Consider the following 26878-nt stretch of genomic DNA (forward strand, 5'->3'; position numbering starts at 1 on the left):
TGATATGACGAACCTGAAATCATGACCTAAGCTGAAATCAAGAGTCAGATGCTCAACCAACTGAGCCATCCAAGCACCCCATAAATATTTTTGCAATATACATGAATGCATGTGCACAGACACATACTTTAATAGGTAGATATTACGGGTATTCATTTTTAAAATCAGGAATGAGACAAGAATGCTGCCCACTCTTACTTTTGAGTGATATTATGCTAGAGGTCCCAGCAGCAAAATAACGAAAAGAAGCAGAAAGAATAAGGATTTGAAGAAACCAAATTGTATTACTTTGATATTATTGTACATTAAATATATATAAACTTCAAGAAAATCTAACAAACTACAAGAATTAAGAAGAAAATTTAGCAAATTTGTTGGATACAAAAATCAAGGTATAAAAGTTAAATTATTTCTTTATACTGGTAACAAACAAATGTAACTGAAAATATGCCATTTATAATAGCAATATGTAACAGTTTTTAAATATATATAAACACATTCTACTTTTAAGCATATAGTACTTAAATATAAATACACATATATTTAAATATAGGTACATATCCAAACTAAAAATAAAGCTAACAAAAGATGATAAGCTCTTAATGGAAAAACTGTAAAAACTGTAATGTTTCATTGAAAGACATTAATGGAGACATGAAAAAAATGTAGAAAGAAACTTTGCTTACGGACAGGAATATTAAATATCCTAAAGATGTCAATTCTTCCCAACTTGATATATAGATTAAATGTAATTCTAATAAAAATCTTAACAGTTTTTCATGAAACTTGACAAGCTGATCCAAACAGAGGGAAGAATGTTAAGGGAGAAAGAATAATAAAGACAGGGGCGCCTGGGTGGCTCAGTGGGTTAAGCCACTGCCTTCGGCTCAGGTCATGATCTCAGCGCCCTGGGATCGAGCCCCACATTGGGATCTCTGCTCCACAGGGAGCCTGCTTCCCTTTCTCTCTCTCTCTCTGCCTGCCTCTCTGCCTACTTATGATCTGTCTGTCAAATAAATAAAATCTTTAAAAAAAAAAAAAAGAATAATAAAGACATTCTTGAATAATAATAAAGTGAGGGGATTTATAATTAAGACAGAATGGAAATGCCCAGAACAGACCAAGACCAATGGACCAGAATAGAACCCAGAAAAAAACTCATGCATAGATAGAAACTTGACACACAGAGATTTCAGATAGTGGTTAAAGGAAGGACTTTAGGGAAAAAAATGGTTCTGAGATGGGTCTCTACTTCCCGCTATGCATAAATACAAGTTCCAAATGGGAAAAAACTTAATTGTGAAAGTCATATATATATATATTTTTTTATTTCTTTTCAGCTTAACAGTATTCATTGTTTTTGCACCACACCCAGTGCTCCATGCAATACGTGCCCTCCCCAATACCCACCACCTGGCTCCCCCAACCTCCCACCCCCTGCCCCTTCAAAACCCTCAGGTTGTTTTTCAGGGTCCATAGTCTCTCATGGTTCACCTCCTCTTCCAATTTCCCTCAGCTCCCTTCTCCTCTCCATCTCCCCATGTCCTCCATGTTATGCTCCATAAATAAGTGAAACCATATGATAATTGACTCTCTCTGCTTGACTTATTTCACTCAGCATAATCTCTTCCAGTCCCGTCCATGTTGCTACAAAAGTTGGGTATTCGTCCTTTCTGATGGAGGCATAATACTCCATAGTGTATATGGACGAAAGTCATATTTTTAACACTTCGGGAAAAATAATAGAAACATCTTTATGACTTAAGGATAGGAGAAGTCACAAATTACATGCAAAAAGGAAAAGACTGATTAATGAAACTACACTAAAATTTAGAACTGCATTAAAATCAAAGACCCCACAAAGAAAGTAAAAAGAGAAGACACAGATTAGAATATATTTGCTCCAGTTATAATAAAGGATTAGTATCTACAATACACTGAACACACAAATTACAAACCAGTAAGAAAAAAACAAACACCCCAAGGGAGAATAGGCAAAAGACATGAACAGTCACTTTACAAAAGAAATTCAAATGTCATATATACATCAATCTTAACCAGCAGAAAAATGCAAATTAAAACCCATCATAGTATCAGAATGGCAACATGTTTAAAAATCTGCATATGCTGAGTATTGAAAAAGACATCAATAATGAAAACTAACATACATTGCTGGTAAGAGTATAAATGGATAAATCAACCCTGGAAAACTGGAGTATCACCTAGTGAAGTGAAAGATGTGCATGTCCTACGACCAGCAATCGTACTACCAGTGCAGAGAAACGTTTACACATGTGCTGCAGTAGATGTGAACTGTTTACAGCAACACAGTTCACAACAGCAAACTGGTAAAAAAATCTAAAGTTAGATAAACATCTATTTACACAATGGGATACCAGATGCAAGTACAGTACATGTTTGTATTTCTGTGGTGTTGGTAGTGATCGCTCATGTACCATCCAATCCTTATGAAACTCACACACATGTACGAGCACTATATAAAGCACATTGTGCTCTCTATGGTCTGTAGTCACACTGCCTGTGTTCAAATCCTGGCTAACTACCACCTGCCGTCGATGTATATCTGAATTAGATTTCCTAACCTGTGTCCCCTCATCAATAAAATAGGGCTAACAACAGTATTACCTATAGGACTGATAAGAAGATGAATGAAATAACACTTTATTATTATCATTAATATTTAAGAAAAACAACCATATGGAAATAGGCATGATTACTTCTGGATAATAGATTTTACATGTGACAAATTTTCTTTTTTCCCCCAATTACTCAAATTTTCTACAATGATATTATGTAGTGTATAAAAGTAAGTTCTTCAACAAATGGTGCTGGAAGAAATGAGTATTTGCCTGCAAAAGAATGAAGTTGGATCCCTTGCTAGTAGCACGTACAAGAATTAATCAAAATGTATCATGGATCTAAATATAAGGGCTGAAACTATACAACTCTTGTAAATCTCCACACCTCAGTTCAGGCAATGGTTTCTTAGACATGACACCAAAAGCATCTGAGACAAAAAAAAAAGTAAATTCACTTTATCAAAATTAAAAACCTTTGTGTTTCAAAGAACACTGTTGAGAAAGTGAAAAGGCAACCAGCAGAATGGGAGAAAGTATTTGAAAGTCATCAGAGTCTAGTACCCAGCACATATAAGGAACTCTTAGAACTCAAGACAGACAAAAAATTTAAAACTGGACAAAGATGTAAACAGACACTTCTCCAAAGACATCTACAAATGGATTATAAGCACATGAAAACATGTCAAACATCATTAGTCGTTAAGAAAACGCAAATCAAAACCAGTGAGGGGTCCTTGGCTGGCTCAGTCCATAGAGCATGCGACTCTATCTTGGAGTTGTGGGTGCAAGCCCCACACTGAGCAGAGGGCACACTAAGACAAGCCACACGCACGCCCCACAATGAGGGACCATTTTGACTACACAACTACAAGGATCGTTATAAGAAAAAGGTAGACAATGGGATGCCTGGGTGGCTCAGTTGGTTAAGCAGCTGCCTTCGGCTCAGGTCATGATCCCAGCGTTCTGGGATCAAGTCCCACATCGGGCTCCTTGCTCGGCAGGGAGCCTGCTTCTCCCTCTGCCTCTGCCTGCCATTCTGTCTGCCTGTGCTCACTCTCTCCCTCTCTCTCTCTGATACATAAATAAAATCTTAAAAAAAAAAAAAAGAAAAAAGAAAAAGGTAGACAATAACAAATGCTGGTGAGACTGTGGCACTCTTAGTGCCCTCACACACTGCTGGTGGGAATGTTTAACAGTGAAGCTGCTGTGAGAAACCAGTGTGTGGTTCTCCAGGAGGTTAAGTGGCCCAGTAATTTCACTGCTAGGTGTATACGCAAGAGAAATGAAAACTAGGACATAAAACTCGTGCACCACTGTTCACAGGATTATTTATAATAACCCAAAAGTAGAAACATCCAAATGTCCATCAACTGATGAATGGATAAACAAAATGTGGTACATCCATATAAAGGAATACTATTCAGCCATACATACATGCCACAACATCCATGACCCTTGAAAACATGCTAAGTCAAAGAAGCCAGTCACAAAAGGCTACATATTTCATACTTTCATTTATATGCAATGTCCAGGATTGGCAAATCCAGAGCCAGAAAGTATATTAGTGTTTGGGACTTAGAGGCCACAAGAAATGTTAAGGGACTGCTAATGAGTACAGAATTTCTTTTTAGAGTTAATGAAAGTGTTCTGGAATTAGATAGTGGTGATAGCTATATGAGTCTGAATACACCAAAAACCACTGACTGGACTGTATACTTAGGTGGGTAAATTTTATGTAATGTGAATTATGTTATGTATATATTTTAAAAATTCAATAACTTATTTGAGAGAGAGAGCAAGAGAGCACAACCACAGGGAGCTGCAGAAGGAGAGGGAGAAGCAAGCTCCCAGCTGAGGAGAGAGCCCAATCCAAGGACTCTGGGGTCATAACCCAAGCTGAAAGTAGAGATTTAACCAATTGAGCCACCCAGGTGCCCCTAAATAATTTTAATAAAACTGTCATTAAAATACAAATTTGCACACAACATTACTACCTTTCATTTTTTGACCTTTCAGAGGCTGTGTAATATGACTTTGATTCTTGCTCCAGCTCTTATTAGTAAGGCAATGAGCCAATCAATCAACCACTTTGAGCCTAAGGTTTTTCATCTGTAAAATGAAATGAATAAAAAACTACCCAATCCATCTCATGTGGTTATTTTTTATTTTTAAAATATTTTATTTATTTGACAGAGAGAAATCACAACTAGGCAGAGAGGCAGGCAGAGAGAGAGGAGAACGCAGGCTCCCTGTGGAGCAGAGAGCCCGATGCAGGGCTTGAACCCACGACCCTGGGATCATGACCTCAGCCAAAGGCAGAGGCTTTAACCCACTGAGCCACCCAGGCACCCCTCATGTGGTTATTTTAAAACAAAACTAGATAATGCACCTAAGAGTGTGCACTATAAAAATGCTATACAAATTCAGGTTATGTTGCTTCTAGCTGGAGAAAGAGTAAGGACCACAGGGAGAAATAAAATATCACTCTTGTTCATGCTTTCCATAGCCTGCTTCCATTTCATTTAGTCTTATCAGCTTACTGTTGCCTCCACTCCTTGCAACTTTTTCTTTCTTAGTGTTTATTATAATTTTATATCTTTTAAGGCCAAAAAGGATAAACTGTTTAGTGGAATTCGGGTAATGAAATGACTAGAACTAAGCAAATGTTTGGGCAAAGACTATAGTTTGGGGCGCCTGGGGGGCTCAGTGGGTTAAGCCTCTGCCTTTGGCTCAGGTCATGATCTTGGAGTCCTGGGATGGAGCCCCGCATTAGGCTCTCTGCTCAGCAGGGAGCCTGCTTTCCACTCCCCTCTCCCCACCACAGCCTGCCTCTCTGCCTACTTGTGTGATCTCTGTCAAATAAATAAATAAGATCTTAAAAAGACTATATAGTTCTTTTAACTGCTAGGTTAAATGAATTCTCCCAGATCTTCAATCAAATAAGAGCACATAACAGAAAATAATCCTGCGGGGTCATACGGACATTTAATTTTGTTACCTCCAGTGCATGTATGGGGATTGAACACCTCCCCCAACCATTGAGATGGCAAAGAGAGTCCACAGTGCTGGCACTTCCATGGATCATTAGTCTATTTAAAAACTCCTCTTGAGTCAATCCAAACAAAATCAGAGAAAGTCCATTTTCTACAGGGAAAAAAAAGTTACCTTCAATAAGTTATAAGGACTTAGGGTTTAGCATTATAAATTCTAATTGAATTAAATTAAATTCTAATTGCTCCATACTTCAGTGCTGTAATTAGAAATATATTTATTGGACACCAAGTACTATTCTGACCGTAGTTAATTTGATTTTTTAATGCTTTTCCAAGAGGAGTTTTATTTTTTAAACACAGACCACAGGGTACATTCTAGTAAGAACCATGCATCCTATGACACAGTAGTAAATCTCACTTTTCTGCTTTTTATTATCCTGCACAATAATTCTTGGAATTTTAAACAGGTTACATTTCTGATTTACTAAGATAAAACAAAGAGCAGGCCCCTGACACAAGGAAATACATAATTACCAAAATTTGGGTATTAAAGAGACACACAGTATGATCACATCATTCAGTAGCTTTACAGGAGGTTATAGCATAAATGCTGAGTGACTATATATCTGAAATATCAAACTCAAATGTCTACAGGGCCAAACAGGTGGTGAAACAAGTGCAAGAAAAACTTAACGAGAAAAGGGCGCATCTAAGAGAAAATTCAGCTCCAATCTATAAATTACTACACAGGAATGCAAGCGTAGTGTTGCCAGATCTTAGAATTTTTCAGTAACAGCAGGAAATCCTCAATTTTACAGGTTTATAATGAAGTCTTTTTAAAAGAGCTTAGATAGCGCAAGCCAAACAAAACAGATCTGCACTCCATAGATGGCCCACAAGCTGCCAGCTTGCAACTTCTGCTTCCACAGGTGAGTCAAGTGAAGACTCTCTGGATTAAAACCAACCTATGTTACTCTTAAGACTCTCTGATTTAGTATCTGAGCTGAGCATTTAGCTGAGCAAAATCAACCTTAATTAAAAATCAAGTACAGGGAACAACAGTACCAAGAGTAACACCAAATATCCCCCGTGAAAGACTACCACTTAGAGGAGCGAGTAGACACTAATATCTCCAGGGCAGAAATAAAATGGGCTTTACAAGAACACCTCTCAGCAATGGATTTCAACCTGATACAAGACATTCTCACCTGTCAAGACAAGGCATAGCTGCTTGTCTCCACCAGCGTCTATAGGAATACACTTTCTGCCAAGGGAGAAACACTGCATACCCTGGGTCTCCAAATCCCAAAGGCCAATGGTGCAGCCCATTCCTTCCACTGCCCAGGTAAACAGTGCACTGAATCCTGTCACAGACATACAAGTAAGCTCAACAGGTTCCTCTTGTTCACTAATGTTCATGATTTTCCATGATCTCCCTGGTTCATTGGTGTTGGCATGATCCTTCTGTGGAAACTTATAGTGGCTGTGCATTATGTCCTGTGGAATGAAGGTCCAGCCTAGCATACTGGTATTGTGGTTACCAGATTCAGGGGACTCCAAATGCAAAATATTCTGGAACCATGGAGCACAATAAGAAACCTCCAGTTTGGAGCTCTTTATTGTTTCATTCAGTGATGACAGCTGGGCTTTCCAAGACCTGGAAAATAGGGTAGAACTCACATCTGTTACAGTGAAAGGCACTAAATAAAACAGTACATCAAGAAGAAGATGCATTTAAAAAAAAAAAAAGTATCTACTTCTGTAAAGCCCTTTAGTAAAAACCACAAAAAATAGAAATAAAAGTAAATCCAAAAAGGGAGGAGTTTCTGTACCTATCAACTTGAAAGGAAAACTTGGTCAGTTTCATGTTGTAGTCAGAATTAACAGGATCATCTTCATCAATCCCCTTGGGGCCTTCAATAGGAATGTCTTCTAGAGTTCTTTCACATAGTAGGTGTCCTGGGTGTTGCCTACATTTTAAAATGATAACCATGGTCAACAATGATGATCAAATCCAAATTTGTGTTACTACTGCTCCTGGTTTTGTTTTTTTTTTTTAAAGATTTTATTAATTTATTTGAGAGAAAGAGAGAGACAGGAGCAGGAGAGGGGAGAAGGTCAGAGGGAGGAGCAGACTCCCTGCAGAGCTGGGAGCCCAATGTGGGACTCGATCCCGGAACTCCAGGATCACGACCCGAGCTGAAGGCAGTCGCTTAACCAACTGAGCCACCCAGGTGCCCTGACTACTGCTCCTGTTAAAAACTGAGGGGTGGAGGTGTCACACAGAAGGAGTAGTACAAACAATAAGTTTCTATGAACAGGACTCCTTATCTCCATTGCTTATAGCAGAATGATAAAGTCAGCCTGAAGAATCTGGCCCATTTATAACAATGTGTGGTAACAAACTATTGGTTGTGTTCATTTCATAATACATACATATACTAAATCATCACATTATACACCTGAAATATAATATTGTATGCAATTATATCTCAATTAAGAAAAAAGAATTTTATATTTGTGGGTTTATGAAGAGATAAGAGCACTTATTGCTTACTATGTTGCAAATGTTGTGATAAAAACTGTATATAAACTAAACGTTTCAACAACCCTATGAGGGTTTATAGATAAGGAAACGAAGGCTCAGAGAAACAGTGGGGCTGGATTTGAACCCAGTCAATGTGACCATAAAGCCCAAGTTTTTTTTTGTTTTTTAAGATTTTATTTATTTATTTGACAGAGATCACAAGTAGGTGGAGAGGCAGGCAGAGAGAGAGGAGGAAGCAGGCTCCCCACTGAGCAGAGACCCTGATGTGGGGCTCAGTCCCAGGACCCTGGGATCACGACCCAAGCCAAAGGCAGACACTTAACAACTGAGCCAGCCAGGCGCCCCAAAGCCCAGGTTTTTAACTGCTCACAATACTGTCAACACAAAGTAAGATTTAGGCTAAGACAGGCAATACCCAAGAACTAGAAAGACAAAATCCGAATGCGGGTGTACATGCAAGAGTACATGCAGAAAGAGGGCTGTCACATTTGAGAAACACAAAGAAGGTAAAGGTGCCTAAAGCACAGGGAATGAGAAGCAAGGTGGTGTGAGATGAGGCTGGAGAGCCTGGCAGGAGAGAGATGGTGCAGGGCTTTATGGGCTATGAAGGATTTTTAGTTTCTTCTTGGTGGAGGGAAGCTAAATAAGGGTTTTAAGCAGAAAAATAATATGATCAGATACAGAAAAATAGCTAGGGGAGAAAGAGAGGAATTTAAATACCCTGAGCACTTACTTCTACAATTTGAAGGTAAATATGTTAACATACATGTATCAAGGAGATGATGAGAAGAAGTCAGAGAAGACAGGGTAACAGTGAGAGAAGATGACACATGGAGATGGTCGTTCCCCATCCCCCCAAACAAAAGGTGGATGCCTTGTCCCCAGATGTTAGTATTTGGCTATTTCTCTGATAAGATAACAACTGTAACAACATCATTCTGGTTATTATACAGAGTATGAAGTTGAGGGAGAAGAGCCGTCATCGAAAGACCAATTAGGAGCTGTTACCCTACCTCAGTTTAGACAGTGGCATAAATGAGAGTGGTAACCAAGGACTTAAGAAAAGTGGGTAGATTCAAGAAACATTTAGGATGTAGAAGGACTAGGACCTGGTGATTAACTAGATACAGATTTAATACTTAAAACAGTTTTGAGATATAAAGAAGAAAAGAAATGGAAAACAGTCCCTAAGAAAGAAGGAAGAAATAGGATCCAGAACACCGAAGGATGGGCCTTCACAGAAGGAGAATCCGTTGTAATAGGAGGAAAGATGAGGAGATGGGTACAGGAAAATGGGTTTGTAACTTAATGTGAGAAACTGAGGAAACTCTCATTAGACAGATTCTACTTCCTTTATAAAGTAGGAGGCAATGTCACCCCAGATTTGGAGGCAAAGAGATGAGGAGAAACCTAAGGAAAAGAGGGTTAAAAACATTGTTGTAAAGAATGGGCTCAAGAAAAATCACTATAAAATCTCCAGGTAATATTCAGAGACCAGTTGAAGGTAGCAAAAGTGAACTTATAGTGCTATCAGTTTTCCTTCATAGTTTTCTTACAAGCACCTGGTTGCTTGGGTGCAGGGACAGAGAAGGCAGAATGAGGGAGGTAGATTTTGTCCAACCAAGGGCTACCATAAGGCAGGAGCAAGAGTTTAGGGTGTATGCAAAAAGGGGCTGAAATGAGGGTGAGAATGAAGTCAAGACAAGAGGGGGCTAGAGAGTGGAAGGTCAACTGACTGGAAATTTCAATGAAGTCAGAAGACAAGAGTGGGAGTACTTGAGTAAGTGACATGTAAAGTTTGGGAAGTTGCGGTCAGGAAGTGAGATGTGGAGAATAGTGACTTGGGGGAGGAACAGCTTCAAACAATGACAAATCCAGGATAAGAGTACGCGAGTAGACCGCTAAAGTAAATTGGAAAAAAAAAGTCACTGACAATGAACTGAAAAGAATAAACCACGAGTTTGGGTTCTCAAGGAGCTTACAAATTCTATAGGACACATGAAAAAATGAGAGAAATAATACAAGACTATACAATCAAGGGCCAAACTGTAATATAAAGCAAAAGTGCTTCACAAGTTCAAAGAAAAGAAAGATGATAAAATGAGTGTAAAATTACAAGTGGAAGGGGTTTTAGTAAGAAAAGGCCTCATGAAAGAGGTAGATCTTAAAGGATAAAATGAAAAGGAGAGACTGATATTCTGTATCAGAGGAAAAAAGAGCTAGAACCAGGAGTGAAGGAAGAGAAACACATTTCTACACTTCAGAGAACAGCTAGAAAATAAAACATACAGTCAACTCTAGAGAAATCATACTCATTAAAGAGCATTCATGTAAATAATAAAGAGATTACTCATTTAGTTGGGCAGGACAGATCCCTAAATTTGTTGGGAACAAAACACTAGCTTTGATGTTAAAATAGCTGAGTTCAATGTAATTTGTTCAAAGGAATATATGCCTGATGCCCTCTTCAGAGTCTCTAGAAATGTTACTAACTCTTGAAGTGTTACTAAAACATCAATGGGAAAGGAACCCTACATACAAGGATCTGAGTGGCAAGGATCAGGGTGGCAGAATAGACTTTCCTCCCTCCTCGCCTATCAAATTATTTTTCAAGGTAGATGATTAGGAGGTAACTCTAAATACACAGGAGATGGTTTAGTCAGTAAAAATGGCCTACTGATAAACAAGCACATGATCTGAGAATGTGCTAATCATCCCTGCTTAAAGATTAAAAAAAAGGGGGGGGGCATTAAAAGGCCACTTTAAAAAATCACAGTGGTAAGAAGTTCTGGTAGGTATGTGAAAGATGAATTTGTCCTTTCTTGTGATCCAAACAACAAGCCATAAAAGCCATCAAAGTGCACTCCCAATTACTCAAGGATTTATCTCATTCATATTAAGTGAGGACCAGAAATCCTAATGGTTTTGAGTGGCCTTCAATACTGAAAGTCATAAATGCTGATTAGAATGCTTTCAGATAAGGAAATTGCAATGTACAGGCTGGGGTGTGTACTTAAACCTCTCATAGCATACCTCTCTCAAACACTGTAAAATCAGAAGTAACTAGAATATCTAAATCAAAAAGCAACACAAAGGAGAATTCAATTTTTACTAATATATTTAGATAGCCACAGGTGTGGGTCCTTCAAGGGAAATGCCTGAGGAAATCCTCAGCTGGAGCAAGCTAGCATAACATATCTTATTAAAGTTCTTAAAGAGAAAAGTAATCCCTAAGGCTGCCAGGACCCTGAGGCACATAAGAAGCAACTTCAACTCAGGGTAAATCCTTTTTTCTTCTACTGTAATGTAGGGCAAAAAACGGGTAAAAAATGTATTAATAACCAACTGTGCTACTATACATTATGTACCTTGATTATGTGCTTGATTACTTTACTTACATGATGACATGTCATATATAACATAAATCAAAATCACAACTTGATATACATTATGAAATAAAAAGGTAGCCAATGGTTATTTGCACAATTTTACAGTAACAACCTCACTAGGTAGTAGCTAGAACACGATCTAGCTAAATAGAGAAATAGAACAGGTTTCAAAAAAAAAAAAAAGCTAACAAGTCCATTTTTAATCTCCTATGGCTTTATCTCAAATTAGAGATTGCAATAATTTACATACCTGAAATACAAATTTAAGTTCACAGCAATTGCAGAGTTGGAGGAGCTGACAATCACTACAACATCTAGGTCTTGAGACACTTTCAGTGAAGTGAAGGAAGAAATCTTGGCTGGTTCCTGCTGTTGCTCATCACACACATCTTCTTGGTGAAGTGCTAAATCCACATGGGCTACGTGTGTACCATCCACAGTGTCAAAAATGTCTTTGAGTTAAGAGTTAAGGAAATTGCCAGTCTTAAGTATGCCTCACCACTTCAAGCACAGGATGGGATGGACCTTGGAAACCTCATGGCTGCAACCTTGTAGGGTTAGTGGACACCGAAGCAGCCCTCATCACAGTCATCAGCAGACTATGAAGTTGGTGGCCCAATAAACCTGACAGAATTCATTCAGAAATACTTGCTGAATATCCACTCTGGGCCAGGCCTTGAATGACACCTTGCTAATATTTCCACTAGTGTTCTACAACAATGCTAAGAGAAATATAACGTGAGCCATGTTCACCACTGTAAATTTTCTAGTAGCCTTAATAAGTAAAACCCAGTGAACCTAATTAATACATTTTATTTAATCCAATATATCAAAAATATTACCATCTCAACATGTAACTGATATAAAAAATTGAGATATTTTATAGCTTTTTTTCATACAAATGTTCAAAATCTGGTATTTTACATTTGTAGCAAATCTCAAGACACTAAATTTTCATTGGAAATACCTGCTCTGTATTTAAGTTTTGTAAAATTCACATTTGAGAACTTAAACACACTTAAAAGTTCTCCAGTAATTAAATCAAGTATGAACTTTTAAATTTAAAGTAATTAAGTAAAATTGAGAATTCCATTCCTCAGTCACAGTAGTCAATTTCAAGTGCTCAACAGCCATAGAATCCTAGTGCCTACTATGCTGGACCGCACCATTCTATAACCTGGCAACAAAGATTAAATTAGTGCAACATTTTATGACATTTTTATAAAAAATTTTAGTAAAGGCTATTTTAGATCTAAAGTAGAAAAACCATCCCTTTAATTCAGAAATTAAAGTTCCAAAATCCTGTAAGGGGTCATTTTCAAATTCTTCAGAACAATTTTGCTAATGATCTATGGATCTGCTAGAGACAAACAAACAAACAAACAAACCAAAACTATATTTCCAAAACCAAATTAAAAGTGGTTAAGCAAGGGGCGCCTGGGTGGCTCAGTGGGTTAAGCCGCTGCCTTCAGCTCAGGTCATGATCTCAGGGTCCTGAGATCGAGTCCTGCATCAGGCTCTCTGCTCGGCAGGGAGCCTGCTTCCTCCTCTCTCTCTGCCTGCCTCTCTGCCTACTTGTGATCTGTCTCTGTCAAATAAATAAACAAAATCTTTAAAAAAAAAAAAAAAGTGGTTAAGGGAGGTGCCTAGGTGGCTCAGTAGGTAAAGCCTCTGCCTTCTGCTCAGATCATGATCTCAGGGTCCTGGGATCGAGCCCCGCATCAGGCTCTCTGCTTGGCAGGGAGCCTGCTTCCTCCTCTCTCTCTGCCTGCCTCTCTGCCTACTTGTGATCTGTCTCTGCCAAAGAAATAAATAAAATCTTTTAAAAAATAAATAAATAAATAAAAGTGGTTAAGCAAACCCTATAATTTACTAATATGATGGAATCATTAGAGATAAGTGGGTTATATTTATATATGAAAATGAAACTATCACATCATAAACAGTCCTCAAAATCCTTTCTGGAACAAACACATAGTAGATATTCAACAAGCATGTTTTGAGTAAATGGGTAATATAGAGCATATGTAATTTAGAAAGAACACAAGTTGATCATAGGACTATGAGAAAAATGTACATAATAGAAAATATTTCAATAGAATATAAAGCAATATAGGTGAGTATTTTAAGTTCATAAAGATCTTTTTCCTTGGAAAGTTTTACTGAAAAACTAGCATTCTGCCTATATACCAACCAGTCCAGTCCCTAAGACTAAAAACCTAAAAAAGGCTCATCTTTCTAGGTAGCCTCCTCCCCTAGATATCCCCATCTTTACTGCCAAGGATACAGATCCAACCTAAACTACTCAAAATAAAAAGAATTCCTCTGCAGAGCTGCACGTCAATAATCCTGTCCACTGCTTGTGTAGGCAAGGGTAACGTGAAACAGTTGAGTACTCCAATCTCAGCATCTCTTTCAGGAAATACAATGTGTAGGACAATACACTTGTTGATGAACAATAGTGATGTGTTATTGTGAAATGACAGGATTCTCAAAGATAATAAAGAAATATCTAGGAAACAAAAGAAGATTATTTCAAACTCACTGGTCAGTTTTAGAGTTCATAAATTTGATTTTGTAAACATAACACAAACAGGTGAAACAAAGAAGAAACAATACTTTGTCCGACTCTAGGCAGTTATTGCTCATACCTACCTAAGCGAGTGATTACTTGTCAGTAAGAGGATAAATAAAGACAGCCTACAATGTCTCTGTTCACTCTATTTTTGGCCAGAGTCTTATAGCATACCAGAAGATTAGGAAAAAATTTAAAAATAAATAAATAACCTACTTATCCCAGGAACTTCACAAAAACAATCAGGTTTTTTTTTTTTTTTTTTTTAAAGAAAAAGAAGGGGGGTAGCTGGTGGGCTCAGTCAGAAGACCATGTGACTCTTGATCTTGGAGTTGTGAGTTCAAGCCCCACACTGGGTGTAGAGATTACTTAAAAATAAAAAATCTGAAAAAGCAAAAAGCAAAAACAAAAACGAAGGAACCTTAAAATCAAGGGTGTCAAGTATACTACTGCCTTAAATACAGAAGCCTGAGTACTTTGATTTCTGTTCCCTGCAGCCCTCAGGATGAGTAATCAGTCTAGATCAGCACTATCCAATAGAAATACCGTCAGCCACAAATGCAAACCACAATGTAATTTTAAATTTTTTAGTGGCTATACTGAAAAAAGAAACAGGTGAAACTAATTTTTACATATTATTTACCCCATTACATCCAAAATATCATCACAACATATAATTAATACAAAAACTATTAATGAGATATTTTACTTTTTTATACTAAGCCTTAAAAATCTGGTATGTACATCTGAATTCACATTAACCACATTTCAAATGCTCAATAGCCCTATGTGACTAGTGGCCACTATACTGGACAAGACAAATCTCCCTCCCTGATTTCATCTTTATAAGAACCTTCCCTGGAATGTATATAAAATTACATAGTAATATCACAGGCTTAAACATGCTGAAAGACCACCTGTAAATACTTACTGATATTTTGATCTCCAATGAGCTTTTGCAAAGTCTCCTCACTACAGCTATACAAAATGGTTGCATCACATCTTCCGTCTTTCAAATCAAATTCATAGATTAACAGTTCATAACTTTCACTAAGAGCAAGCAGTTTGGGTTTGTCTGTTGGTGAGCTGCTGTTACGAGAATCCTCCCATACAAAGCTAAGAAAAAAGCGTAGATTATTATATTCTATCATCCACAAAAGTTTTTACCCACAACAGGCAGAAGAGCAAAAGGAGTAAAGAACAATTCTTTAGGTCACACGGTTAGTAGCATTAATCCTACACTCAAGGGAATATAAATTGCTCTGGGACATCCCTCTTCTTCCCCCTGAACCTCCTCAGGCCAATATAGGAGTGGGTGGAGCAGAGAGCAGGGAGCAATAAATGGTGGCTGTTTGTATTCCTTCATTTAAATCCAGTCTGATGAAATGTTTAAAGAAACAATCATAAGGATGTTTCAACAACCAAATATGTATATTATGTATAAGAGGTGGTACTCGCAATTAACAAAATAGCTTTTGCTAACTTAAATGCTTTCAATGCCTTTTAAAAGTGACTCTTTGTATTTACAGACTTTGAGGACTCCAAGATACTATACTATAGAAGAGCTCTGTCCAACAGAACTTTCCGGGATGATGGAAGTACTCTATATATCTGCACTTTCCAATAAAGTAACCAATAGCCACATGGGGCTACTGAACATTTGAAATGTGAATAGTGCAACTGAGGAAAAATGCAAAACTTACTAAGTCACATGTAGCTAATGGCTACCATGCTGGACAGCTGAGTTACAAAATTATGCAGTATGAGGTCAACACACTAACACTGGGTAACAATGGTGGGAAGAAACTAATGAATGATGCTACAGCTTCAAATTAAATTAAACTACATTTAAAAAATAAAAGGGGAAGGTTGCACCTGGCTGGCTTAATTCGTTAAGCAAATAACTTTTTTTTTTTAAAGATTTTATTTATTTGACAGAGAGAGATGACAAGAGGCAGAGAGGCAGGCAGAGAGAGAGGAGGAAGGCAAATAACTCTTGATTTCAGCTCAGGTTGTGATCTCAGGGTCATAGGACTGGGGTCCTCACTCAGAGGAGTCCGCTTGAGATTTCTCACGCTTTCCTCTGCCCCTCCCCACACACCCCTATGTACAAGCAAAGGCTGTCTTCTCTAAAATAAATAAATCTTTTTAAAAGATTAAAAAAAAATAAAAGGGCCCAATTCTGGAAACAATAAAATGTAAGGAGAGGAAGCTGTCATGCTGATAAAGTTTCATCTTTTTAAAAAAAGTTTTTCTAAAGAATATATTTTATATCTTAAAAAAACAGACTTGGTGCTCTAGTGTACTTATTAAAGAAAAAGAATGAGGGACTTTACTTTTCTATCTTTATACCTATACTGGTGATTTTTCATGAACACCCAATTTCTACTGTTTACAGTGAAAATCTGTAAAACCACTTGAATGTTGAATATGAAAAAGATTAAACAAATTAAGGTGTATTTAAAAGGCAGAATACAGCAACACTGTTGACATCATCAGCATATGAACTATACCATCATGTGAAAAGACAGGAAATTTTCAGTAAAAATAACTACAGGATGTACAGTGATTTCAACATATATAAAAAAGGACCATATATACTTTGAGATAAGCGAGCCCTGAATACTGTATATTTGTCCTTATTTTTACCCCATGAAGCACCTGAATTAAAATTAAAATCCAATTCAAATAGAAAGTCCTTCTTGATCCTCCTTCAATCCACTAATTTCACACAGTCAATTATGGATGCCCTCATTATTTCAAGTGTGTGTCTTTTGTTAAGTTCTCAGACCTAAAGAGTTCTTTTCTCTGCCTCATTCCTCTCTATAGGAGACTGTGTCCACAGATACTTAACACAGTTGAATAAAATAACTTCTACTATGGAGAGATTCTTCCTCCTAGCAACTAGAGACCAGGAGTAAGACGATTAAAGCACTCGTTTATTTAATAAGCAAATCTCTATTGTCAGACACTGTTATAGAGCCTGGAGATTCCAAACTAAGACAACTCTTAACTACTTATGTTTTAGGAAATGATTTCTAAACGTTTTCTATTATTAAAAAGCCACTGTACTGGCTGGCTCAGGTGGGAGAACAAAGCCCCTCTTGAACTTCGGGTTTTGAATTGAGCCCTGAGATTACTTAAATAAAACTTTAAAAAAGAGAGAGAGCGCCCAAAGACTCAGAGGGCACTTCATGACATAAACTCTAACTGCTGGATGAAGAGTTACAGAAGTGGAAGGTTAATACATGATTATAATTGTTTTTTTCTGTCTTTCTCTGTCTTCTGTCTTCCCAATCAAACAAGCTTCACATATAAGAGCTGTCGTAGACTGTTCCTATGTAACAGTTTGCGTGTAATAAATATTACACTAAAATGTAATAAGTATAAATAAATATTCAGTTGCGCGAATAAATGAATGGGTTAGCTAGACTATCCTTCAAGGAGGCGGCGGGGGCGGCGAGGTTAATCCATGTACACAGAAGTCGCTGTTTCAGGCACAAGAAAAAATTATCAGGATGATTCAAATTAGAGATGATCCCCAGCTGCTACCATCAAGGGATTTAACTGAAGGAAGATGGGCAAGGTGCACAGCACAATAGCAATTAATTAACTTATGTTGAATTAATGAAAGAACCCCTACTTTGGGACCTGCTCCGGGTGCGCGGCCAGCAGAGGGGTTGGATGCCTTATCTGCGCCCCGGTAAAGGGAAGCGAGGGTGAGGCTGCGAAGCTAGGAAAAGGTTCCGAGAAGGCACCCGGATCGCATCTGAGCTGTTTCCCGCGACTGTCATTCCTCTCCCGCTACCTCCACGCCTGGAGGGGAGCACTGGGGCCAGCCGCCTAAGGTTCCGGACTCTTCCACCACTGCCCAGCACTCCCGCAGCACTTACTGCCGAAAGGGGCCATTAAGGCAGCAGGCACCCCCGCTCCGGCCGCCCGGCGCCAAGGAAAGCACTTGCAGGCTGCCTGCAGCGGTCAGGCTCCCCAGAACCTCCTGCTCTCTGTGCAACTGCGCCCGGCATCCCAGGCGCCCCGTTGCCTCCACAGGAACTGGCACCAACAGCATAGGTAGAACCCGCTCCATGGCTTTAGCGCTGCAGGTGCCGCAAGCCGCAGCTCCCCTGGCCGCCTTTTCTGTAGCCATTTTGACTCGGTTATTTCTTCCGGTCACCTGAGCGCAGCTGCGTCCTGGGCATGCGCCGTGTAGCCCACCCGATCGCTGCCTCGTGACTCTCCCAGGGACCGCTCTACTGTCCCCGCCTTTTGCAATCCTGGCCTTTGGAGGCTGGCGCTAGTTCCTCCAGCAAAGTTACATCTGCCTTTGCTTCAAGCCTGTTTACTTAACTATCTTGGAAGAGTTAAACTCCAAGTTTAGCAGCCTCAGGCAAGCTGGAGCAGCTTTACTCACTCCGTGGCATTACCCCCTGCCTTCTTCCTCTAAATGCTTACCCTTTATTAAAACCCGTTTCCCGCCTCTCTACTTTTTCTTTACCTATTGTGCTGTTATTTCCGTTAACAGGCCCTGGGTGGTACCATGTCATTGGTAGTGTGGACCGATCCATCCTAAGAGAATGAGCCTGAATGCCGAAGTCAAATAATATGTCTTGTAGAGGGCAGGGAAACAGGTTAGTTAAGGAAAGGTGTGGGTAGAGTTCCTAATTAATTACTAGTCTTCCTAAGGAAGCATGATCCAAGGCCTCCAGCAGAGCTGAAGAGGAGGGGGGGCGGTGAGGGGACGGAGGAGGAATTTGGGAAGTTCTAATAAACATTTTTCTTAACACATTCTTTTCCACAATCAGCTAGGGCCACACAGGTAACCAGTAGGCCAGACCCTCCACTTGTGCTTTGATTCACATCCTCTTGTTCTAGGACTTTGTAAAATTCTCTTTTCTCCTGCATACATTTCTCTCCCTTTATCATGTGAACATGCTATAACGTCATGCTCAAAAGAAATCCTCCCTCAAACTATACCAACCACTACTGTTAAATTTTGCTTTCCCTTTAGAAAATTTTTACTTGACTCTTATTAACAACCCCCACCCCCTATTCTCCCTTAGCAGCTTTGTGCTCACTAGTGCCTCTACAGGGAGTACTTTCAGCTTAAATGCAACTGCTATTGACCGGCCTTCCTGGACTATTACCCTCTGGTTACTACTCCTCACCCAGTTTTGTTTTCATCAAGGTATTTATCACTATCTGATGTTTGCCATCCGTGCCTGTCTAACTAGAATGAAAGCTTCAGAAGAACAGGGAGTTTTCACTGCTCACTGTTCCCCTGCCCCCTAAAACGGTGCCTCGTTCATAAAAGGGACTCCAGGGATTGATGAATACGTGACCTCGTTTGTCAACTTAAACCAAACATTTCATATCCCAAGGGAGATATTTATAGCCAACCCTATTAGCTTAGCTACTGGCTTTATTTAAAAAACAAACAAACAAACAAACAGAGAAGGAATTTCCAAGGTCATATTGTTAGACATAACAAGGCCTTATCCCTTTTATTAAGGACATGTTGGAGGCATTCATACATAAGAAAATGGTTTTCATTATACCTCCTAACTTATGACAAATTTCAACACATCATTCCATTATCTCTTTAATTAAACCTTATTGTGTCATGAGTTTTAGACATATCATTCAGGTTTTTAAGGAGAACATAAGGAAATGTTCTGGGTGAGATCCTACAATATATCAAGACATAAAAAAAATGTCCTCAGACTCTCTGGATCCCTGTAGACCTAGCCCATACTGCTAGTGTCTGATGATTAAATTTTCCCACATATATGTATTTCAGAACTGGATTAGTAGACCCAAGCAAGCCTACAAAGAACAGATTCTTAACAGTAAACAATTCTATTTTCTAAAGTATTCGTGTAATTTGATTACTATCTCTTTCCAGCAGCTGGGAAATTCTGAGAACAGAAGTGACCTTCATGTCATTCATACTTTTAGATTTGTCCCTCAAATATTTCTTCAATTAACAATTCAGCTTCTCATATTAATCCTTGCCCTTAGGTAGCTTAGCATGATTGATGAGCAAAGGATCTGGGAATAAACTAAAAGGTTTGGCTGAAGAAATAGGCTTCAGGACCCTAACCCAGACAGACAGATTACTGGGTAAATGCTAAAGTGTCTAGAACTACTTCTAAATACAAGTTATCCTCCATATTCTTGGCTTAAAAGAAATGACAGAACCTATACAGGGCTTGAACAAGGGGCTATAACCTCATTTCTACCATCACTTATTCCATCCTAGCTTCTAGGTGCTGTACCAAGGGTTTGTCCACATGGTGACAGAACAGAGGAAGAAGGTTGCTGGGGAAGGCTAGGGGTTCTGCTAGAGATGCTGTTGGCATCTGGGCTATCTCCCAGGCAATCAGAACCACCATGTCAGTCCTGGAGGGCAGAGAAGATGGAAAAACATCAGAGTCTTCATATTTACGCAGGAAGTAGACTCAAGGCCAAGGTTCCAAATTATTTTTCCACCACTACCACTATCAACCTTTGTGCTTGTAACAGTTAAGAGAACACTTGCATATTTTGCATGTGTCAGGCAATGCTTAGTGCTTTACATATCCTCCTTCTTAAGAACTCTGATTATCATCATTATCCCTAAATCCATAGTTTATAGATGAAGTAACAAGCTTAGAGATGGGAAGTAACATGTCTGAAAGTTGCAATGCTACTGACAAAGGCAGAATTCCAACTTAGGTCTGTTTGACTCTAAAGCTTGTCCCCTTAATCATTGTTCTACTGCCTTCCATGGGGAACCAACACTCTAGGACACTAGAAAAGAAAGAAGGAAAAACAGATGAGAAGGGAGAACAGCTATAACTCTGATATTTTTCTCTTCTCTGACCAACTTCCTCCCAATACTTGAATATACCACTCAGGTAATAGCTTACCAGGTTCAGCCTATATATACATCCCAGGGATACTGAAATAGCATTTACAAGGCCTTTAAGATCTTACCAAGCTCTATGATCACTGCTGGGCTCCTCAAGGGAGGACTCTAGGGACACCAGCTGCTCCCCGTGACTTAGTAGGGCATAGAGCAAAGATATTCCAAACTGCAAGAGATACAGTAGGCAAGGTCAAAAGAGTTCACAAGAGGCATTCTGTGCTTTCTTGGCTCTGCTATTTCCCCCAAAAAAGGAGGGGGCAGGTTCACATGTAAAAGTGAAGTTCAACACTTGTGAAACTGATTTTACAATGGCTGGCCGAAGAACTCTCAGACCTTTTGAAGGATATCACTGCTCTGAATTTTCCATAAGATCCTTGTGGAGAGTTGATTACATGCACACTTGTGGGTTTTACTGTCAGCAGTCAGTCTATAGATCAGGAACAGACTCAGGAATCTGATGCAGGTAGTTTATGGACCCCACTAAAGCAGCAATTCTTTAGACAAAGATTTGTATAGAGGAGTTCACAAAATAATCCATTAGGGTATTAAAAGATACCAACTTTCACATCTAGAGTCTCTGCATTTAAAATTTTCTATCTTGTATTTATTACGTACTTAGTGTAACGTGACATGTATAGGACTTCTAGACTAGCACATGGGTGATAGGGTTCAGAGCTTTTTACTAAGAGGGATACACCATCAAAAAAGTTTGGTGACCTCTGTTCTAGAGGTCCCCATCAGCACCGTCCTCAGGGAGCTTGTTAGAAAAGCAAATGGATGGGCCACACCCCAGGTCTACTAAATGAGACTCTCTGGGGGTGAGACCTAGGAACTGGTGTTTGGTAAGCTCTCCAGGTGATCCTAGAGCTCACTGACAGGGAGAAGCACTACAGAGAAGAGGGAGAGGTAATATTCTGTTACTTAGTCCTTGCCAGTGATACCACCTGGAGGCCATCTGTGGAAAGAGCAAAGCCTCCCACTGTGTTACCTGGTTCTGAAGTACCAGAGTGACCGGCCTCTCTGAGGAGCCAGGTGGAAACAGCATTAGACCCTGAAGTCCTTGGAGGAGTTCGTGGAAGGTCAAGTGACTGATACATTTGCCCAGGGGTTTGAATAACATTTGTAGAGCCTGCAAAAAGGTCAGTAAGTATCTCTCTCAGTCTCCAATACAACTTTACCTCCTCCTACTTTGCCTGTATTCCCTTTTCTGGATGACCTGTTTTTGGTACTTTCCTGGTCGGGTTACTTACTACCCAGGTCCTTCCAACCACTATTAAGTGGTCCTCCAATACCCACTTATCTAGGATGTCTTCCCTAAGAAGGGTAGATATGGGGCTTAACACTTCACAGGGAGTCCTTATCTTCTCACACCTCCACAGCCCACTCACACCTGTGCAACCGCATGTCTGTGTTTTTTGGTCATTGCACTCAAGATGATCAGTTGTTCCTGTAGTAGTTGGTTCTATAACCTCCTCAACCAAGGGGGGCAGGTTTGGCACCTCTCCCTGCCCAGCACTCTCTGGGGCATCTCTGGGGATGGGGGAGAGAGGATGAAGAAGACGGATCTCTAACCCATGCACAAAACCATCCTCTTCTCTCCTCAATGCCACAGTACCTGATCAGCTACATCCCTCCTGACTAGGAGGGGCAAATGGTGGGTGATCGCCAGAAGAAGGCTAACAGCTCGATCCTGGGGCAGGAGAGGGAGCAGCCTTGCCACTAGAGCTTTCCCCTTCCTCACGGAGAGCACCTGCAGGAAGCCATCTGCTGCCTCCCTACACGTGAGAAAGGAAGACATTTTCAGGGCTCTGCATAGAGGGCTCTGGCTTCGTGCCAGAAAGGAGGGGCAGAAGGAAAGCCCTTGGGTTTGCTTATCTTTCCCTTGCTGGGCTGGAGGTGTGAGCCTCCCACACTTACTCCAGAGTATTCTGCTCTGGGGTCCTTAAGGCTTGGAAGAGCTTCTCAATCTGGTTGTTCCATTGTTCAGAGGAGCAGGGCTGCGGCAGCCCGTCCTTCTGGCCCTCTATCTCCAGCAACTGAAGAAACATCTGGGAATTCAAAGGTGGGAAAAGAAGAGGTCAATTTGAGAAATATCCCATTCCCAAGGGTAAATGAAGAACTCATCCTTAAGGAGTTGCTATCTCACCTTTTCAATCCGGGCCAACACTTGAAGCCTCTGACTGCTTGCAGCTCCTGTCTCCTAGGAGAGAGTCCCACGCCATCAGCCACACCTTCAGAGCCGCAGCCCAGGCTAGACATAGAGCTGGAAAAGCTAACACCAAGTCTGACCACACTTCTTTCTCACTCTTAAGTCACAATCTGACCTCAAGCATGAGAGTGCCCCTGTCCTTTCTCCAAAACAGGGGAGATTTAAAAAAAAAAAAAAGTGTTATGGGAAGAATGCCTGGGTGGCTCAGTTGGTTAAGTGTCTGCCATCAGCTCAGGTCATGATCCCAGGGTCCTGAGATCAAGTACCACATCAGGCCCCTTGCTCAGCAGGGAGCCTGCTTCTGTCTTTCCTTGCTGCTTTCCCATGGAAAGCTTGTGCATTCATATGCTGCTTGTGCATTCTCTCTCTCTCTCCAACAAATAAATAGATAAAATCTTAAAAAAAAAAAAAAAGGTTGTTGGAAGAAGATAGCACTTCTACCTGATCTTGAGATCCATGGGGTACCGCATCAATAGCTCGGCGAGGGCTAAAACACGTTGACACAGCTACTTGGCCCAGGGAACCCTCGATTCGAACCACTGCACAAAAAGGAGTCAGGAGAAGCATATTCCCCTTCCCTTTCCACCCTCCATTACCCAGATGTCCATCCCAACCCAGCAGGTCAGCCCTGGTCCTACCTGACTCATAAGCCTCTGCCTTCTGAATGTAGGGTGTTACCAGCTTGAGTGATTCAAACTTGCTCCTTCGCCCAAGTAGTTCTTCATCTGTCTGCTTTTTCTCTAGTTTCTGATAATATTCCTGAGTGTCCATGGAATAGAAAAATGTATCTTCATCTTCTGAACTTAGAATTAAAGTTCTCAAGTGCAACCTATTAATACACCCTTTCTTACTGCATTCATTCCAGACAGGATCCTGGCCCCTTGGGACCTCCTGCCAACCACTCTGAAGCATCTTGAGTACCCTGGGCCTCATGACATCTGGCTTGGGGTCTCCGTACTGAGGACTTCAAGAGCTAGACACCACCACTAGATCTGATGAAAAGGCAGAGAGCCACGTGGAGAGCCAGCAAGCAAACCCGTATCAGCATCTGTAACCTTCTTGCATTCCTTCTTCCTCGGATATATATACTGCACACCTTTCCTTAACCCTCCCTTTCTAGTTTTGTGATCCTACCTCTGCTTTCCAAAAAATGACAGTTATCTGATGGCCTGAAGACCATCAGCAGTTTGTAGTACAGTGATAATACTACTATCAATTGGCCAGTAGCTAACACCACTCCAGGCCAGTTTTAGGCTTCCAAAGAATGGCTCAACAGCTCTAATGTCTTCTTAAGGAAATCTGTAAAATCCCAAGCTAAAGTAAAGCCACCGACCATGAGGCAAACAAGGATTTGAATAAAGCTCTTTTGTTTAGGAGCAGTGCTAAAAAAGCAAGAAGTAAAAAAAATTTTGCTTTCAGTGATCCAGGCAGAAAGAGTTTTTAAAGCATGGTGGGAAGAAAGGAAGAAATTAGTCTAAATAGGAAGGAGATAAAGGTGGGAACCTTAGTAAGGGGCTTACGGAGGTTGAGAACAAAGTGGAACACAGCTCAGATAACCCAAAAAACCATAAGCAAAGCTTGCCTCATAAGCAAAAGGAAGACAGGGAGCAGAGGGTAAGGAGTTAATATGTCTGCTGGCATTTATTCAAGTCAACAAGTCGAATCCCATGGTTCATAAAGTTCATGTGTTTTATATCTTTTAAAAAAGCAAAAAGTCGGTGAACATTTATAACAAGATATTTCTAAGACCCACAGAAGTATACAAAAGTGGAAAAGTCCATATTTCAAGGCTGAATAAGGGCAATTCTTGGCAAAGGATGAAGACAAAACCTTGGTGTTTGGGGAATTGTAAATAATCCCATTTGTCTGAAGTGCAGGAGAATAGAGGGGAAGATCTTGGGATATGGCCCCTATCCTGTAGTGACTGCCTCTCCCACCTGACTGGACATGGCCCTCTAAGAGCTAGAGAAACGACCCAAGAGGACCCATGGAGTCCAGGCCTGTTGGATGCCAAGGTCAGAGGCTGAGAGGAGCTGCTGGGGCTCACCTGATAGTAGTAGTCATCCAGGTGGGGGTTCTCACTCTGCAGCTGAACCATCTGTACTTTAATCACCCAGTCCTTCTCCTTTCGGGTCATGAGATTAACATAGGGGTCTGGCTGCTGAGACCAAGGCTTCTTGGCTGGGGCACTTCAAGCCAGAAAGGAACATTCTTTTAGACCTACCCACCCTCCCACAGCTTCCCAAGGAGTGGTGAGCAGGGAGGGATGGAACAGAGCACAGGAAGTAGGCAACACGGGGAGAATCTTACTTGTGCAGGAACTCTGGGTGGGGGGGAAGGGGGATACCCAGCATGCAAATGAGCTGCCCTCAACCCTGCTGCTCTTCAAGGCTTTACCTTGGTGTTCGACTGTGTTGCTGCAGCTGCAGAATCCGTTGGTGCTGAGGGTGGAGCTGGGTCAGGTGGCTAGGCAGACTTAGAAAGAAACTTGGGCTGGGTCAAAGAAAGCACTCGGCTCCCTAACCTTCCATCCAGTTAGTCTCTAGGAAGCTCAGGGGAACATCAAAGGCAACCCCACCCGCCCGCGTGCCTCCCCAAAGTCAGCCACATGAAACCACACAACCCTGGCTCGGCAGGGCTCATATTCCTCTCCAGGAGCTATTTTCCTGCAGTTGTGCTGCAGGAAATGTTGACACAGTAGAAACTCATTTGGCCTGGTCGTTGGGAATTCTGAGTCCTAATCTCAGTTCTCCCTTGCCAGCTAACCTCAAGTAAGTTCTCTTTAGTCCCCCGGCCCTCCACTTCCTCCTCTGTGAGGGAGAAGGGACGGGACTCCACTGCACACTTCTAAGACGAGGTTTCTATGGGTGTTTTTCTGTGGCAGCTGGTAGGTAGCCCCATCCCTCCTCAGCTTCTAAGTCCTGATAACTCCAGAGAAGAGCTCAGTGTGGGGGAGATGCTGGAGGCCCAGCACCCTGAGTCAGTACCTGAAACTAGGGAGCCAGGAGGTTGGCAGGCTGCAGAAGAGAGCCGGGTCTAGCGAGAGAAGTTGAGGTCCAAAGTGCCGTGCTGGAGAGCTGGCCCTGGGAAAGGTAGTCCAGAAAGGAACTGGAGAGAGGTAGTCCAGCGTCTGAGAATGAAATTTAGAGGTCTGGGAAAAGGGAGGCTCGACCAACAGAATGCTGCTCCTGTTGCCTTTTCTCACCTGCCTTTTCTCCCACAAGAACCTCACCCAACAGAGTTTGTCACCTCCTAGAGAACAGCTCTTTAGTCCCTGACAATGTGGGGGCATGTGCCTTTCCAGTCTGGTGAGTCAACACCTCTCTCTGCCTCTCTCCTCCCTGTGATGGTCATTTATTCAGGCTCTTGTGCCTTCAGCCCCTGGGGCAATGCTTGTCTGCCTCTTTTTGGACTCATCTGAAGCCTTCCGCAGAGCTGCAATGGTCGTCTCATTCTCTCTGCAGGATTTCCTGCAACTCCTCTGGCCTAGGTCATGTTCTCAGGACACAGTTCATTTGAGGGCAGCTGCTCTTTCTAGCCCTCTGCTCCATGCTGCTCATCTGCTGAAACGTAGGGAGATGGAAGTAGGGCTCTGATTTGTCCTTTTCATATGGTGGACGGCCAGTTGTCCCAAGACCACCTCTGTCATTTACCAAG

At 40.9% G+C, this 26878-nt stretch overlaps 2 protein-coding genes across 2 annotated transcripts in view; both read right to left on the bottom strand.

Moving 5' to 3' along the window:
• The window catches only part of SPG11 (SPG11 vesicle trafficking associated, spatacsin), an 84818-nt gene extending 66533 nt beyond the window's left edge, over positions 1-18285 (bottom strand). The window contains exons 1-7 of the mRNA XM_004751286.3: positions 17999-18285; positions 15037-15221; positions 13818-14042; positions 11781-11982; positions 7426-7563; positions 6802-7250; positions 5599-5744 (exon numbers count right to left, since the gene is read on the bottom strand). Coding sequence (XP_004751343.1) covers positions 5599-5744; positions 6802-7250; positions 7426-7563; positions 11781-11982; positions 13818-14042; positions 15037-15221; positions 17999-18252 — 1599 coding nt within the window. The 5' untranslated portion in view covers positions 18253-18285. The remainder of the gene's footprint in view (positions 1-5598; positions 5745-6801; positions 7251-7425; positions 7564-11780; positions 11983-13817; positions 14043-15036; positions 15222-17998) is intronic.
• A 1295-nt stretch (positions 18286-19580) lies between these two features.
• PATL2 (PAT1 homolog 2) lies at positions 19581-25703 on the bottom strand. Its single transcript, XM_013055364.2, has 10 exons — positions 25619-25703; positions 25269-25410; positions 23860-23980; positions 23663-23760; positions 23159-23212; positions 22930-23060; positions 22628-22787; positions 22001-22141; positions 21081-21178; positions 19581-20504 (listed from the first exon to the last, which is right to left on the bottom strand). Exons 2-10 carry the CDS (start codon positions 25356-25358, stop codon positions 20351-20353), a joined length of 1047 nt encoding a protein of 348 aa, XP_012910818.2. The 5' UTR covers positions 25359-25410; positions 25619-25703; the 3' UTR covers positions 19581-20350.
• Between the last annotated feature and the right edge of the window lie 1175 nt (positions 25704-26878).

The sequence above is a fragment of the Mustela putorius genome, unplaced genomic scaffold (assembly GCF_011764305.1).
Source record: "Mustela putorius furo isolate JIRA1106 unplaced genomic scaffold, ASM1176430v1.1 tig00003898_pilon_pilon_pilon, whole genome shotgun sequence".
NCBI classification, from domain to species: domain Eukaryota; kingdom Metazoa; phylum Chordata; class Mammalia; order Carnivora; family Mustelidae; genus Mustela; species Mustela putorius.

Excerpts from the sequence above, each read along its gene's own strand:
- PATL2 (XM_013055364.2), bottom strand. The coding sequence starts at position 25,358 with ATGACCCGAAAGGAGAAGGACTGGGTGATTAAAGTACAGATGGTTCAG. Across the intron at positions 22,788-22,929 it reads CCAGAGCAGAATACTCTGGA|GGAGGCAGCAGATGGCTTCC; the intron begins GTAAGTGTGGGA and ends TCTCACGTGTAG. Across the intron at positions 20,505-21,080 it reads AGCAGTGATCATAGAGCTTG|GACTGACATGGTGGTTCTGA; the intron begins GTAAGATCTTAA and ends TCTGCCCTCCAG.